The sequence below is a fragment of the Miniopterus schreibersii genome (genome assembly GCF_964146895.1).
Source record: "Miniopterus schreibersii genome assembly, chromosome: 6".
Lineage (NCBI taxonomy): Eukaryota > Metazoa > Chordata > Mammalia > Chiroptera > Miniopteridae > Miniopterus > Miniopterus schreibersii.
The window spans coordinates 7,432,216-7,448,806 of NC_138107.1; the positions used below are offsets into that span (position 1 = coordinate 7,432,216).

The 16,591-nt window shown below is 45.2% G+C and overlaps 1 protein-coding gene across 4 annotated transcripts in view; it reads right to left on the reverse strand.

Annotated features, from left to right (window-relative positions):
• Positions 1-16,591, reverse strand: part of FKBP5 (FKBP prolyl isomerase 5) — a 90,815-nt gene that overhangs the window by 8,389 nt on the left and 65,835 nt on the right. For 2 of the 4 annotated variants that reach the window (XM_081140159.1, XM_081140160.1), the window contains exons 6-8: positions 10,344-10,500; positions 4,611-4,701; positions 2,045-2,128 (exon numbers count right to left, since the gene is read on the reverse strand). In XM_081140159.1, the coding sequence (XP_080996285.1) occupies positions 2,045-2,128; positions 4,611-4,701; positions 10,344-10,500 (332 nt within the window). The remainder of the gene's footprint in view (positions 1-2,044; positions 2,129-4,610; positions 4,702-10,343; positions 10,501-16,591) is intronic. The other 2 variants (XR_013999003.1, XR_013999004.1) reach the window with 1 other exon arrangement.

A 16,591-nucleotide genomic window follows, 5' to 3' on the forward strand; every position in this document is an offset into this window, starting at 1 on the left:
CAATGGACTAGTGTTTTGAAAGATTTCGTCTGTCAAGTTGCATGTTAAAAATAATATGTTCCATATGTGTGACTGCTGATCCAGGTTTTATTCAAAGATCAGTCATTTTAAGAGGGTTCAGTTGTGATACTAAGAAGCAACCAAGTTCTGTAACTGTACGGACACTTAAGCAAAGCTTTTTGCTACTGATCACAAATTCTGGCATCTCTCTCTGTGTTCAGGACACAGCCCTTGATATGACATGCGCCCTTGCCATTGTCAGCAATGTTCCCCAACGTTCCGAGCCATCAGCAACCAACAGAGCTTCTGAGCCGTCGAGCTATTTTACTGTAACTCCAGTTAAATGCCGAGGGCCTCAAACACCCCACCTCAACTGTTAATGTTCTACTTAGAAGTTTTGGGAAGTATTAAAAAATACATTTAAAGACTTTAATGGACTCCAGGCATATAGGAAACACCATTCAGGACCTGTGGTCTAAAGGGATTTTACAGAAAAATTTCTCTTTATTCTAGTGTATTGTATATTTGTGTCTACGAAAAGCGCACTCAGAATCTCACTTGAATAGTTTACAAGTATCCAATATACATAAATTGAATTTAAAAAAATCAAACTTGCTCTCTTGAGTTTAAAAACCCACAGGGCTAGGAAGAAACTTGGGGATCATCTAATCTAACTCCCTCAAGTTTTCACTTGAAAAAATAACCTCTTTAGACCTTAAGTGACTTTAAATCATCTGGAGCAATAACACCCAGTTTCCCCAGGGTCAGACTCAGAGCTCTCTCCACCATGCCCCAATGTTTCCTGGTGATCCATACTTTATTTTACTATGCAATATACACCCCCACTAAATTGATTTCATGACCCAGTAGCGGGTCTCCTCGCAGTGTGGGAAACGATAACCACGCCCGGGCTCCCTGCTGCGCCGGCCCTGGCTGCGCAGTCTCACCTAACTCTCCTTTGTCTCCCGCGTGCACACCGCCTCTGCTCCAGACAAGGCTGTCAACCAACGGCACGTCTTACAGCCAGTGCTCCGCAAGGACTTGTTGAAGCACATTTACGCATCACTGCTGTAGACTGTTGAAAACACCATCTAATTTTTGTTCTTGGGTTGCAGCAGCAAGAAAAGAGGGAAAGAAGCCTTGACAGCACTGCCCTTTCTCCGGCTCTCTTGCTCACTCAGCCCTTCCTGACACGGAGCAGGGACATATCTGGGGTGGGAAGCACTGATCAGAACGGAGTAAAGTGCTTTCTTTTTTGTTTTCTATGGAGAGGGGGTGCTAAGATCTAACTGAGGAAATCACACATTCCTAGGCGTTAGAAGAAAGGGTTTTCGAGAAGCAATCAATGACAAAGCTCACTCACAAACGCAGGGGTGGCGGGGACCTTCCTGGCCACCAGGAGAAATGAATCCTCTCCTGTCAGTTCCTTCTGAAAGGTGCTGGTTCTCTTTCCTCTCCTCACGTGACTTCACCAAGGCCATGGAAACGGCGTGAAACTCACCTCTACGAATTCCCTGGCTGCTAACAATTATTTTATTCTTTCTTTGTCTCATCCCACAAATGCTTACTGAGCACAACTATGTACCAAAGCAAGGTGCTTCCCGCCTGCAGCGACCCCGTGGTGGCTGGCAAGCCGACCTGGCCTGCCTTTAGGGACGGCTACGATCCAGAGGAGACCATGTGGAAGAGGCACCCGCGCCCGGGCGGGAGGCTCGGTGAGCTGGGGCCGCGTCCTGTACAACAGAAGGCTGTGGGTTCAGTCCCCGGTTGGGGCGCCTACAAGAGGCACCGATGTTTCCGTTTCTCTCTCTCTCAAATCAATAAACATATCCTCGGGTAAGGATTTTTAAAGGCATTTGTATTCTTTTTGTCACGTTAATTCATTTGTTCTCACTATTACACTGTGAATGACAGACCTGTAAGAATTCAGGCTCACTCTTACCCGGAGGGGTGCTGATAAACTTCAAAGGAGGGAGTGTCAGGGCGATTCACGGACTCCCGAGGAAGTCCTGAGGCAGAAAGGGCTGCTCAGGAACCCACATACCTTGAAGTACACAGTTCCCTTCTCCTTGACGATGGCAGCCTGCTCCAATTTTTCTTTGGTATCCATCTCCCAGGATTCTTTGGCCTGTGTGTAAATTTGTGACAATGGTTAGGTGAACGGAGAAGGAAAAGGCGTCAGCTGATGCCTGTAAGAACAAGGCCACCCACACCTCAAACACACTGGCTTTTAAAACCGCCACTGCCGGGTCACCGCCAGGCTAGAACTCGCTTTCCAATGACAAAGCTCCAGCGGGAAGGAAACCGTGGGGGCTGCTGCGGAGCGCGTCTTTAGATGGGCAGGTGAGGCCCACAGCGAAAGCCAGAGGCCCTAATTTCCCTCCCGCAGCCGGCGCCACTAAACCGCCATATGACCTCAGCAAGCTGTTTCTCTCAAGCCTCGGTTTTTCAACTCTAAAATGGGAACACTACTGTAGTCAAGTCAAGCTGTATATTCATGAGAATTTTTAAAATTCCAGACCATGTAGCTGTTTCTTCCACTCTGACGCAACCAGATATAATAAAGCTTTCACAGTGCACTCACCTGCGGTGTACACCTGGGGAATTTCAAGGGAAACATAACTGGGGGGCAAAGCTGATGCAAAAACGCCATTTCAAAGCCCCAAATAAATGATTTCATGGTCCTCTGCTCATCTGTATTGTGCGTATCATTCTTCTCCCCCATTAAAGGTGCGAATCCTGCCCGGCCCAGGGGCTCAGTGGTCAAGCATCGACCTAGGACCCAGGAGATCGGGGTTCGATTCCCGGTCAGGGCACAAGCCCGGGTTGCGGGCTTGATCTCCAGTCGGGGGCGTGCAGGAGGCGGCCGATCAATGACTCTCTCATCATTGATGCTTCTATCTCTCTCTCCCCCTCCCTTCCTCTCTCTGAAATCAATAAAGATATATTAAAAAATAATTAAAAAATAAAGGCACAAATCCAAGACAACTGCGTTTTCATTACGAACGGCTGGATTTAGAAGGATCAGAGTCCACAGATCCGCCTGGGGTCCTTTCGGGAGAAGGAAAAGGCCATGTCTGAGGTATGTGCTGCATGGGAATTATGCAGCTTAAGTGGGTGCCTATAAACTTCTATTCAAAAAGCACCTAGTGGGGTATTCCTGGTGTTAGAGGCCCCACCAAAGTGAAAATGAGCTACTAGTCTTTCTGGCACCCCCCCATTGCTTCTTAACAACTTAGCTCTATCATTAAAAATCTAGTAATAAGGTCCTGTGCACTTTATATTAGGTTCAGTCCTTATAGAATATAAAAATATTCTTACTATGAGGCAGAAAATTAAATCGCGTTGCCTCCAACATCGCACACCTTCACATGGTTTCAAATAAAGCAAGTGGTGTTATTCCCGGAGCAGCGACAGGTCCAGGCTCGCGGTGCGCACCAGCGGGGGTGCCAGGGAGCAAGGTCACCGGCCACGGGGGAGGGGAGGGCGCTACTTCATTAATATGGGAAGAGGCCAGTCAAGGCCCAAATAACCACCTGCTACAGATTCGCCTTTCTCTTTAACAATAAAACTCTGTGCTGCGGAGACAGCTCCGGAGGACCAGTGCTGAGCTAGCAGCCCTTCAGGAGAGCGCCGGTCACGGCGAGAGCGCGTCTGCTCCGGGGGTGTGAAGTGTGAGGGGTATGGTCAGGAACATCGCTGTTGGGGGAGAACCCCCAAGCAGCCCTCCCCTGCCTTTCTCAGCCCGTAGTTACAGGTCTCCTTTCAGAACCGAGTAAAATATAAACAGTCACGTTTCCAGTTCACAGCTTAATGCACAGACCTGGAGGGAGCACTGGAAATAAGAAAGGCACACAAAATGCAGGGCTCTGGGCTCTCAGGACGGTGGGCTCCGGTGACTGATGCAAAGGGGACTCGGCTGGACAGGACGGAATGCCCAGCTCGGCATCTGCTTTGCGTTTGCCCAGTGAGGCTGCTGCTGGCGGCTGCCGGAGGCAGGCCTGAGATGGAAATACACTCGAGGAGGCACGCTGTTTCTGGAACTCAAGGCAATCGACAAACTCTTTTTTTCTACTTGGACAGATATGGGGAAAAAAAAGGCCTGGGGTTAGCAGGTTTGTCCTTGTGTTCCTTGTCACAGAGGCTGGTGGCCCATTTTTGGATAATAACTGCACTTTTTGGATAATAACGTGGAGCCACAGTGAGGGCCTCTTCACCACTCCTGAGAAGGGTACAACCCGTTCAGCACTGGAAAACTGTGCCCCCTCCCCCAAGGAGCTGCTTGGCAGAACGTGAACCTTTTTGTCTTCAACCCAGGAAAAAAGTACAAAAAGAACAAGTCTAGGAACAAATAGGGAACAAGTCTTGGATTCTACCCAAAAAAGTACAAAAAAGGGCTGACACATAGGAACAAAATCAGAACACTGCGCTCCTCAGCTGTGATCAGCTGTGCGGGCTCAGGGGTCCACACTCCAGAGGCAGTCGGAGACAAGAGACAACATGCACGTAACACCAGCGACCTACTCCACCTGGCAATACATTCTCTAATTCACAGGAAGCGGATGGAGAAGAAATCTACCACGATTTCAGAGAAGTTGGTATTTTCTCACCTTTTCGAAGCTCTTAAGTGTAACTTCATATATAAGCTCAGCATTAGGTTCAATGCCAAATTTAGGCTTCCCTGCCTCTCCAAAACCATATCTGAAATGGAGAGTAGAAAAATAAAACTTCACAAGAATTGGTGTATTTCCAGGCACTTCCTTCGGTACTTTGCGGCATCACATCAGCGCAGAGCTATTGTCTGCGAGACCCTGAAGACAGACCAGATGCTGAGAAGACCCAGTGGCAGGTGCCACTGTGCAGCTGTCAAGAACCAACTGGACCGAGCTCTCTCCTCCTTCACGTTCATGTGTAAGGCAACACCCGTGCTCCTGGGCCCGCTTGCTTAATGCGGCCTGAAATGTCACTGCCTTTTTCCCTGCTTGATTTTCTACCTAGTTCTTTTTATAAAATAGCCATCATTTGGCTATCAGGACCCCTCCCTGAAGCTTCCGCAGCAGGAGGACAGGGAAGGCGGGCACTGTCATCGCTACAGTGCTGTTCCTTAGAGGTGTGTTTTAATAAGCTTTCAACTCAAAAGTGCTGTCTCCTCTAACAGCCCCACTTCCAGTCAGATGAATGGGAGGAAGGGCTCACACAGCAGGGAAAAAAATGTATTTTCGCAGTATTTCTTCAATAGTTTTAAAGAGCACACTAGAAAATACAAATGACATAACAAATATATGACCAAAAAGAACAGCCCTAGCAAGCTCTAACCCTCATAAAAGAAACACTCTTGCCCTGGCCGGTGTGGCTCGGTTGAGTGCCATCCTGTGCACTGAAAGGCCACCGGTTCAATTCCCGGTCAGGGCACATGCCTGGGTTGTGGGTTCGATCCCCAATCAGGTGGGTGCAGGAGGGAACCGACCAATGTTTCTCTCTCACATCAGTGTTTCTCTCTCCTCTTCTGTCTCTCTCTACAAATCAATAAAAACATACTTGGAAGAGAAAAAAAAAAAGGAATACTCTCACAGCTCTGTGGCTCTCACACTGTAAATGCTATACCTTTTAGCCAAAACTTACTGAACAAAATCACTGTGCACATATAAATCTGTTTTTTTGGATCATGCAGGGTCTTTAACAAATGCAAGGTGTTCGGGGACCACACGTCTACCAGAATGAAGTCCTGGTGGAGCTTTATCTGTCTGGTCAATGGTTTCCCAGCGGTTAACGGGGTGGGGACCCTTTTTCTGCCAAGGGCCATTTGGATATCTATAACATCATTTGCAAGCCATACAAAATTATCAACTTAGAAACCTGCTTGCTATATTTGGTCAAACAATTAACTCACCCCTAATGTGATGGCTGGAACCGCTTCTCTTTGCTGAGGCCTTGGCAGGGCCAGACCAAATGATTTCACAGGCTGTATATGTTTAGAACAACGCCCATTAGGAAAGCGTGCCCTGGAATATAGTCTGTTCTCATCTGTTTCAAGCCAGACTGCTCTTTAATATATGGAAGGACAATGCAAAAAACTTAGTAAACCCAAACTTTCGGGCTACGGGCTGAAAGATGCCAAACCAGGTCGATGCTAACGAATTTTCTCTGGGGCAAGCGGACCTGGGTGCAGATACACGAATCTCGCTCCTTGCACTGCTGTTTGCCCCTTGCCTGAATTTCCCCGGAGGAAAACGAGGGTCCATTCACCTCCACTGTTACCCGAGTGAAGGGAGCTGGGCAGAGCGAGGCACTGACAGCTGGCAGGACTGGGCTGTGGCAGTCATGACAGCCGGGCAAGGGTATCTTCAGCAAAGAAACGAGCGCGGACATAATTACCAGTGGCCAATTTTAGGAAGTGGTGACTAGCTCTCTACCTGAGCCTTCAGACCTACGTATCTGCTATTTTGTTTCTGCCAGCTGGTGAATAAAGAACATTCCGTGACTGCTGGGAACCAGGCTGGTGGGTGAGCCCTTGCTGCGCGTGTGTTTATGGACAGCATGTTATATTTGGAGCCCTGTGCTAAACAGGTACCGATCCAACAGATGATGTGGCACATGCCTCAGACCAGTGACATTTGGCAACGCCTAAAGATGGGTCTGTCACAACCAGGGAGGCGCTAGTGGCATCTAGTGGGTATAGACCAGGGATACTGTTGAACACCCTACAATGCACAACAGTCCCCACAACCAAGAAACATCCAGCCAAAGATGTCCACGGTGCTGAGGGTGAGCAAAGCTGCCTCGGAGGACGCGTGGGCAGCGAGCGGGCTCGCGGCTCGGGTCAGGGGGCGCCAAGCTGTCCTGGCCTTGACCAGTGGGGGTGAGGAAGGCTGGGGAGGGGCATCATTCCTGTGGCCTCTCCCGGGTTCGGATGGGAGCTTCCGTGCGACGCGCGTGGACACAGCGTCCGGGAGGAGCGTCCGGCCTGACGCGCGTGTTACTCGGGGAGCTGTCTGCCTGGCGCTGCTCGGGCCGGGCCCGCAGACACGGACGCCACGAGTGGAATCTGGGGCCCGCCCGAGACACCCTGGGCTACAGTAACAGAAGGAAGTCGTCATTAATGGGTTTCGTTTTCCTTTTCTTTTCTTTTCTTTCATTGTATCTATATGAGAAGATGGATTTTAGCTGAATATATTCCACAATAGATGTAATTCAAGCCACCATGCTGTATGCCTTAAACTTACACAGTGATGCATGCCAATTCTTTTTCAATAAAACTGGAAAAACAGACTTCTATTTGGTAAATTGGAAAGGCCACAAAGCAAATTTTAATAAATTCCAAATAAATAAAAATAAATAATAAATATAATACTCTTGGATCACAATTCAATAAAAATAAAAATTTTAAAAGTCAGAGAAAAATATCCTCCTGGTTAGATGTCAAAATGTTAATCTTAAGAAACTATTGATGAAGGCGTACTTCAAATGAAAGAGCAGACATCAGACTCTCCGGGATACACATAAAATGGTACCTGTGGGAGCCTTCATAATACATATATTTAAAGATCCTAATTCTAACTTTATTCCTTTTGTATATACTCATGTAACAATTTGCAGTAAAGGGCTTGTTGATATACCTTGATATGTATTCACTCCCAAACACATATACAAGTACATAAACATACAAATAAATAAATAGGTATTAATTTGAAGTCTTTAACAATAGTTTTAAAATATAATCAAGTTAGTAATAGAGTAAATAAAACAATGTATATGCTATTAATGTTCTTGAATTAACAGTTGCCTGCAGACAGCAGAGACACAAATAATGACTATTAATGACCATTAGCCTTCACGTGCATACAAGCGCTTGTGCCGTAAGTTCTTACCAATTGCTCCCTTTTAATAGATGAAGAAACTGAGGCTCAGAGAGAAGTGCTTCCTGAGAGTCACACAAAGAGGCAGTGTTGAGCCAGGATTTAAATTTAGACTCCGTGTGTCCCCAGAAAATGGTTTGGTTTTTGACCAGACTGCCTCATAGTTACACGCTACGGCTCCTGGCAGCCTGTTTTTGTTTGGGGTTGGTACAGGACCAAAACATAAGGACAAAGTCAAAACTAGCCACACTTAAACTAAAATGCAAAAGATAAACCAGTCACGGTATTTAAAGGAATATGAAAGATGCTGTCCTGACGAGAAGAGAGGAGAAGGGTTCTTTGGAAGCGTTCTATAAACAGCTTAGGAACACATCCCGCCAAGGAGTCTACGGAATGGAAGAGAAGGGATGCCCTGGGCCCTCAGAGAAGGAAACGCAGGGGGCAGAAGTGCCACAGAGCCCGTACGGCACCAGCCCGTTTCCAACGCGGGGACGCAGCGCTGCAGGGGCGGGGGCTGGGGGGGAGGCACACTCGCCGCCAGCACGCACAACAGGCCGGCGCCTGGGCTTTTCCACGCACCTGGACGCCGCGCAGTGCGTGTTGAAGCGGCTCCTGTCGCAGAGCAGGTCCTTCACCGCCTCAACATACTGACCAACGCCTTGAAAACAACATGTTCCTTTTTGACTACGCTAAATTATTTCCCCAAAAATGTGAAAAAACGCTTACACCTAGGAATTTACGAAAAGTTGTTGACTACTTTTATGACTCAAAAGATCTGAAAAATCAACCATATGTTGTAACAGGGTTTCCTTTTTCTTGCGGTCTGAGGGTAACATGGAGAGAAAGACAGACAGCACAACAGCAAGAGCCACTAACACACTGAGGGGTTTGGTTTACGGGAGTCAGGCGCTCTGCTAAGTCCTTACATGCATCATCTCACTCAGGTCTCCATCACTTCACGAGGCAGATGCTATTATCCCCATTTCACAGAAGAGGAAACTAACGCTTAGGAGAGCTGAGTGATTTGCAGACGTCTACACAGCTTACTAACAAGGTTTAAGCGCTAATGGCACAACAAACAATTTAAATTTGCAAGGAACTCTTTGCATTAACAAACATAAGGATAATTTCTCTCTGCCATTAAACTTCGGACATCTGCCTCTACAAGTGCCTTGTCAGCTAGGTTAAAATATAACAACCTGATTCATATAATATCATATGCTCACAGTGTGTACAGAACTTATCCTCAAGGAACTGAAACCTGAAAACACACATGGGACATAAATACCACTCTCTTTATATAAACCTAGAACTACTGTCATTTTGGAATGCTGGATTAAAATCAGCGGGTATTATTTAGTTACGGAGGAGAAAGCCTTCTCTATGCGTTGCTTGATTTTAAAAAGTTCCTTATAGAAAGAGAGAAATATAGGTTCACCTGAGAGTGAACTACAAACACAGAGTGAGTGTAAATAAAACACACTGAAGTGGGAATCCAGGAGTGGGGAAAGGAGTGTGACAGAGAAAAAGAGGGCGTTAAATAAAAGGTGCCCCAGTGAAGGCTCTAACAGGTTCAAGGCGGAGAGCACTCTGGAAGGAGTTTCAGGTGAGCAGTGGGCTGGTTAAAACATCACTTGAGAAACAGGAGACGGCCGCGTCGGGGCGAAGGTAAGCATGCCGCCGATGCCCGCCGAGGCTGTACGGCAGCCCAGAATTACCCAGCGGTAAGGGCAGTTCGTCAGGATTCTTAATTCCTCAAAATCCTCCTGACTGAAATCCAAAGAGCCAGAGAGGGAGTAGACGTGAGATAAGCAGATGCACTTACAGGCAAACAGAATCAAAACGCCCTGGTTTCTCTCAAGGGTTCATTTCTCAAGATAGAAGGGTTGGATCCATGGTATAATTTTAGATCTAAAAATAATACCAAACATGTTTTCACAAGAGAGATTGTTAGTGTCTGATAGTTCTAAGCTTGGAAGTGCTAATGGGTGTCCTTATGATGGGAAAAATTTAGGGAAAAATGAGTCATCTCTGCTGCCTTTAGGTCCAGGAGGAACACTTGTTTTTTTCAGGGACTCTGTATAAGAACAGGTGGCACAAACTCAAGCGGTAATAAATCATCCCAATGCTTCTTCTACTCCCAAACCCCTGTGTTTTACTGCCTCCTGCCCAATTTAGAGAAAAGAGAGGAGGGGGCAAGAGGGTCAGGTGAGAAGTGCCGATGGCCTCCACCCTTGGCAATATGGCAAAACGAGCACCCAAAACAGCAAAGCCTGCCCGCCGGTCCTGTTCACACACAGCAATCGAGCGGACGGGCCCTAACCCTCTGTCATAGAAGGGCCAACGATTCACTCCCCCTCTGACTGCAGCCCTAGTTAATTAATTTTCCCCACTGTTAGCACCCGCGTCCCGGGCAGTGCCAAGTGCTGAGCAAGCGAGCAGCTCCCCGTCCTTGGGGCGAGCCGGCCGCGCGCCGGAGGTGCTTACCGGGGCCCCACGTGCAGGATGCACTGCTCTTCCCGCTGCATCTTCTCCAGCGCCTTGTCGATCCCGATGGGAATGTCGTGGTCCTCGCCCTCGCCCACGGTGAAGACCACATCTCGGCAGTCAAATGTCCTGTCGCCACAGCGGCCCTCCAGGTGGACTGCGGGGAGCAGACGGACAGACGGTCACTGGGGAACCGAGGGACGCGGCCCGTGGTCACCTGCCCTTCCCCATTTCAGCTGACGCCCGAGTGCTGTGACTTGTCGAGGCCTAGGCTAGCCGGTCGGAAAACTCAAGAGCAATCATGTTTCTTCCCGTTTTAAGTTTAAACTTTGAATTACCGATAACCGCGACAGTAAGATAGCTCAGTGGGTAATAAAACAGTGGAAAATCGGTTTAACTTAAACCCACGAAACGGCAGAGGTTTCCTCACAGGATCAGGAAATACTACATTATTAGACAATTATCAAAATGCCAATAATTCAATATCTAGAACTGCACCTTGGCTTCGGGTGCTCGGGTGAAACAAGGAACGGCGGCCTCCCCAGCGGCGCGCAGGTGAACCCGACACAGAGCTGTTTCTCCTGAGTCCTAAGCTCGTCCACAAATATAGCTGAATAAAAATGGAAAACCCAAAGGCGACATCACCAGCTACTGACACAGCTCCACCCCTTGGTGGAGAACTGAATGTCAAGTGAGGCGGAATCCATAAACACTCGACTGTAACTTCACAAACCAAACTGCCTGCCCGCCGCCTCTACAACGCGACGTGCAGAAGTCAGTTTCTCGGGGCCCAACTCCCCCTCCACTCAGGCTCACTCATTTCCGGGGTAATTTCATGTTAGATAAGGGGCTTTTATGTTCTTTCAAGACAAAATAAGAAAAATGCATAATTTTTTTCTTGATTGATTAGCCTTTCTCCCCCAGGATAAACAATTCTCTGAAACTTTCAACTACTTTTAACAGTAAGGGTTATTATTCATTCCTCACCATTTAGGTCTTTGACTCAGTAAGAAAAATCGATTGCTTGTATCACGGCACAACAACGCCATACTGTGTCTTTCTTAAGAAAATTCTTTATTCTTCTATAATATAATGGTCTAGATTAAAATGTAATGATTTCCTAACATGCTTACTTTTTTTTGACTGGTTGCTCTACTTTAGATCAATAACTTGCTTTAGAAACTAAAAAATTTTTTTAAAAAATCACTTGTTCTGCCCGGCTGATACGGCTCAGCGGTTGAGCATCGACCTGGGATCCAGGAGATGGAGATCGAGGTTCAATGCCTGGTCAGGGCACATGCCTGGGCCGAGGGCTCGATCCCCAGTGGGGGGCATGCAGGAGGCAGCCGACCAATGACTCTCTCATCACTGATGTTTCTCTCTCTCTCTCCCTCTTCTTTCCTCTTTGTGAAATCAATAAAGATATATATATTTTTTTAAAAAATCACTTGTTCTGTTATACCCATTCCATGAGACAATTATTTTCCAAATACAAATCTAATTCCAACTTACTCTACTTTTGAACTACATGATCTTAAAGGTCCTGTGAACCTCTAAAATTCTATGATTCTATAACCCCGTAATATAACTCTCAATGTAGGCGAAAAACCAGTTTCAAAGGTAATTCCCACAGTTAATCGCTTGATCGCTTACTTTTAGCCTGGGCCTGAGAAATGAGAGAAACTCTGAAGAGGAAACAGCAGCTATGTATACCCTAGGGGCCACATTGTCTCAGGGGCATTCATGCCTTTCTAATTCACTAGGATTAATACCACCCTGATTTGTTCCTGCTGCAGACTTAGGATGGAGTCTAAGACGCTCTGCCAAACTAGAGAAGGCCTGACTCTCAGGGTGGAGCTGGCATAGAGGAATTTTGTCCTTTGTCCCATACTCATAAATGCTGATGATTCTATTCCGCTCACTTCTAGAATGCTCTGCATAAAATAAACGTAATCAACTTGCAATACATTGAAAGTTCTTTTGAATTGGGAAATATTTTCAAAATAAATTCAACTTTATTATTTTCAAATACATACATATACTAGAGAAGTTCAACAGAGAGTCCAAGGCTTCAGATATTTTTACTAGAGTAAATGCTGATGCTTCTAAAGAAGTTGAGAGTTCTGAAAAGTTTCCATCAAGTATTTTAAAATCTGCCCAAGAAATTCAGACTAAGGCGATGACACTTTTCATGAGAAGATCTGCTGAGTGAGCAAAGTGAGTTCCAGCCCACGTACTGTGGAAGTCCTCAAGCGCTGAGACTGCCCTAGCAGCTCACAAAGGAGTTGACAAATCTTTCTGTCTGAGGTTTATTGTTAGAAGTATCTTCCTCCCTAAAAGAGAGTACATTTGTGGGGGAGGAAACTATCAGTACATTCATTGTGGTTTTTGGTTGATCAAGTTTGAATGTGTTTTCAAAACAGGAAATGCAGAGACTGCAAGGACTCCTGCCGTGTGTCACTTTCCTGGCTTGTTTCTGGGCTCGATGCATGTACTAGATATTAAAATTACATAAATAACTTCAGAAGTTCTCTTTACATGTGATACCCCATGACATTAGGAAAAAAAGACTGGCCACTAATAAACATGTTGGGAAAGATAAGCGAAGCAAGCAAGCAAAACAGAAAAGTTAGCGTCAAATGATTACGCGGGCGTGATTAGAGAAGCAAAAAATTCACTGCAACTGGCCTACGACAACAGATGGTAGGACCAACGTTAGTAGCCACCTAATAGGAAGGTAAAAAAATTGTAATAACTTTTATAAATGCTACCTTATATATGGACTAACCTTTTTGTCTGGCAAATCTCACTCTTCTAAATTGGACCTGTGCAAGCACTACCATAAAATCTGAACCTGATAAGCTGATCTGCGTGCACACCCCCCAGTTTGTGTGCATATATAAAACCACCGCCTTTTAATATTGACGCTATCTGGAATGTTAGACAAAAGGAGGTATGGTAGCCTCAGAGAGTATAGCCCACTGATTCTTTACATCTACAAGTAGCAAAGGAGCTATATAGCTCCTTAACTGGCTTCTAAACTTGGAACACTGGTGTGACAAGTTCTACAAGACTGCTGACAAGCACTCACACACCACCTCCGAGCCACAAAAATGCATGCCTATTGCCACAGTACGGTTCCCCCTTCCTGGTGAAAGAGGCAGACATGCCCAGCTCCTACAAAGCCAGTTGCTATTTTTTAAATTATCTCAATGATTTTGCTACTAAGGAAAACTATGGCAGCTCTGGCTGTGGAAGCAACTTCTGACCTTGCATCTCTTAATGCAAATACTCACTTAATAAATATTTAATAATAACCACCATGACTCACTGGGAGCTCGGCCTCAGGAGGTCTGTTGCTAATTCCAACCAGCATAATTTACGGGAAGCAAATGATCTATGACGTGCCCACAGAGAAAAGTACATACAGGATGCTTCTACTTAGGGATTTTTTGGTAAGGAAAGAAATACACAAGTTAAAAAGGGACAACATTTTCTTTTGACTTACAAGCCTATGCAACTTAAAGGGGAGACAGAGGTCCTCCAAACCCCAAAAAGTCAAACCAAACCAAATTACTCGAGTTTAGCTATGCAGTCCGAGTGTAACCACATCAAGCGAGCCCCGGCTGCTGCAAAACATCACTTAAACTGGAGCTCTGACTTATTGTTCTGACTGCCCTGGAGCAATTTTGTTTTGAAGAGCACAGAACACCCTGTTCTGAATGTGGCTGGCACATGAACTCAATGTGCTGACAGCAATTTGTACTCCGATTAAAACGTGTGTGTGTGTGTGTGTGTACTGCAGTAACAAAAACTGGAATGTAAAAACTGTGTAATTTGTATTTTAGGAAGCAAAAGTGAGAGAAAGAGGCTCCACAACCTAAAAATAAAGTGCTGTAAACGCTCCAGCCTAAAGAGTAGCTCTGGTGAGCGTCTGTTTTCCCTTCTCTAATTATAGTTGCTGGTGTCTGATAGCTTTGCACTCATTCCCAAAACAATTACTGGGTCATGGGGATCTAAATGGGAATGTTGTAATAGCATTACTACTAGGCAAGATCGGCTATTTGGCCGGAGAAAACCAGGTTGTGACAGGTTACTCCCACTTGCCAAGGGTTTTTTCCTCTGCTGCCTAATTCATGCCAAATGAGCTTCTCTCTGTCTGTGTCTCCTGCCTAATAGAGCAAGAGCATCCAGGAGACAAGGGATCTTAATGGCCCCCTGAGAAGGCAAACGAGGAAGCAGAGATGGATTTCTAAAATCAGAGAGCATATTTAATCACTGATTAGAAGAGAAACTGTTCCCACTAGGCCTGGTGATCTGTTTGGGGGCAAACTGCCTCCCTTCTTCCTCTGCACCACTCTGTACTATTCCAGATGAACAAATATCACTGTGAGGTGGCTTATGAAACTGAGGGACAGATGCTAACTGACAGCAGGCCTGGAAGCTGACTGCTTGAGTAGAATAACATTTATACGGCTGACATATATCTCAGCCTAAACAGAAGCACACACAGAGCAATCAATTCTACACCAACGCAAACCTTCGCCACTCTGCCCTTTACACGGGTTAGCAGTTTCATCAGACCTGGATCCCAGACCCAGTTTGCCAGTAAACAATTGTGGCTTTGGGCAAGGTCATTTAAATGATCTGACTCAGTTTCTTCATCTACAGAATAGGGGAAATAATATTAGCTAACTCATAATTGTTCAGAGGATTCAATTAAGTACTGATTAAAGCTTCTGGCCCAATACCTGGTATTCACTCGTTCTTTACGTCAGGGTGTCTACTACGTGAAAACACTGTGTTACGTACGGACACAGAGATGAACTCAGCGAATATTAGCTATTACTTTCCTGTAAGGTAAATTATACCAGATAAAACATGCTTTAGAACTTGGTAAAAGAAACCAACCAATGGCTTCACAGAGAGAGCTGTCAAAATGTGAAACAAATGTAAAAGTAGGCAAAGGCAATGTCTTCTGCTCCTTTGTACCTCACAGTGCCCAACACACAGTTCAGGGCCAGAAAGTAAATATTTATTTAATGAGTAATCTGAAAACAGGACAGTAGGGGAAATGGTAGTAATTTTCACTCATCTATGGAATTTCCCTTGTTGATATATTAGTCAGTACTCCTATTTTCAATAAGTTCTAAGAGCTATTTAAATTCTTTACTGATGTGGAGCTTTTGTTTTTTAATACTACAATAAAATAAATGATCCACTGGCTGGATTTTTAAATAACAAAAATACTATTTTCTACTAAGATTTCACTCTACCTTAAGACTTAAAGATACCTTTTCAGAAGGAGTTCTATAAATCCAAAATATCTGAAAGAATAAACACGGTTCATTTTAGACCAAATGCCACAGGACATTATTTTACAAAAACATATAATAAAATGGTTTCAAGAATTTGCTCTTACTAGACAAAATTTGGCAGGACATTCATAAATACTTCAAAAGCATATGAAAAACCAAACTAAAAAAACCTCGAGCTCTATCAGATCTTAACATGGACATACGTGAAATCTTTCCTCTATTTTCAATTTTTGGTGCCATTTTGTTTATGGTGTTTTATTTACGAAGAACAGACAGCTAGATTTTTGCTGTCATTTTGCACTTATGAGAATTCCACCTCTACTTTTTTGTAATCACTGGTACGATTTGTTTTACTCCTACCATCTTATTTTAGGTTTTCTATATAGTGTTTTCTTGTTATTTTTCCTTTATTACTTGTGCTGCATTGATCCAATTTTCCTTGTTCCTCTACTTCCCTGCTCCCCACTGGGTGGGTCTGGAAGTTCTACAGGCGATTCTTACTAGTACCTAGAATTAAATTTTAAACAAATTATTTCAAAGTATATATAATTTTATCAGTATTAACAATTAATCAGCATAATCTCTCCTGGAATAAGAACATTATTTTTGCCCGGCCGGGCGTGGCTCAGCGGTTGAGCGTCGACCTAGGATCCAGGCGATCCCGGTTCGATTCCGGATCAGGGCACATGCCTGGGTTGCGGGCTCGATCCTCAGCAGGGGGCGTGCAGGAGGCAGCCAATCAATGACTCTCATCATTGATGTTTCTCTCTCTCCCTCTCCTGTCCTCTCTCTGAAATCAATAAAGATATATTGGAAAAAAATTTAAAAAAAAAGAATATCACTTTAGGCAATTTTGCCTCCCCTCTCCTTTTTCTATCTGTGCCACATTTTGTTCATATGACCCAGAACCTAGCTCCAGACTGTTAAGCT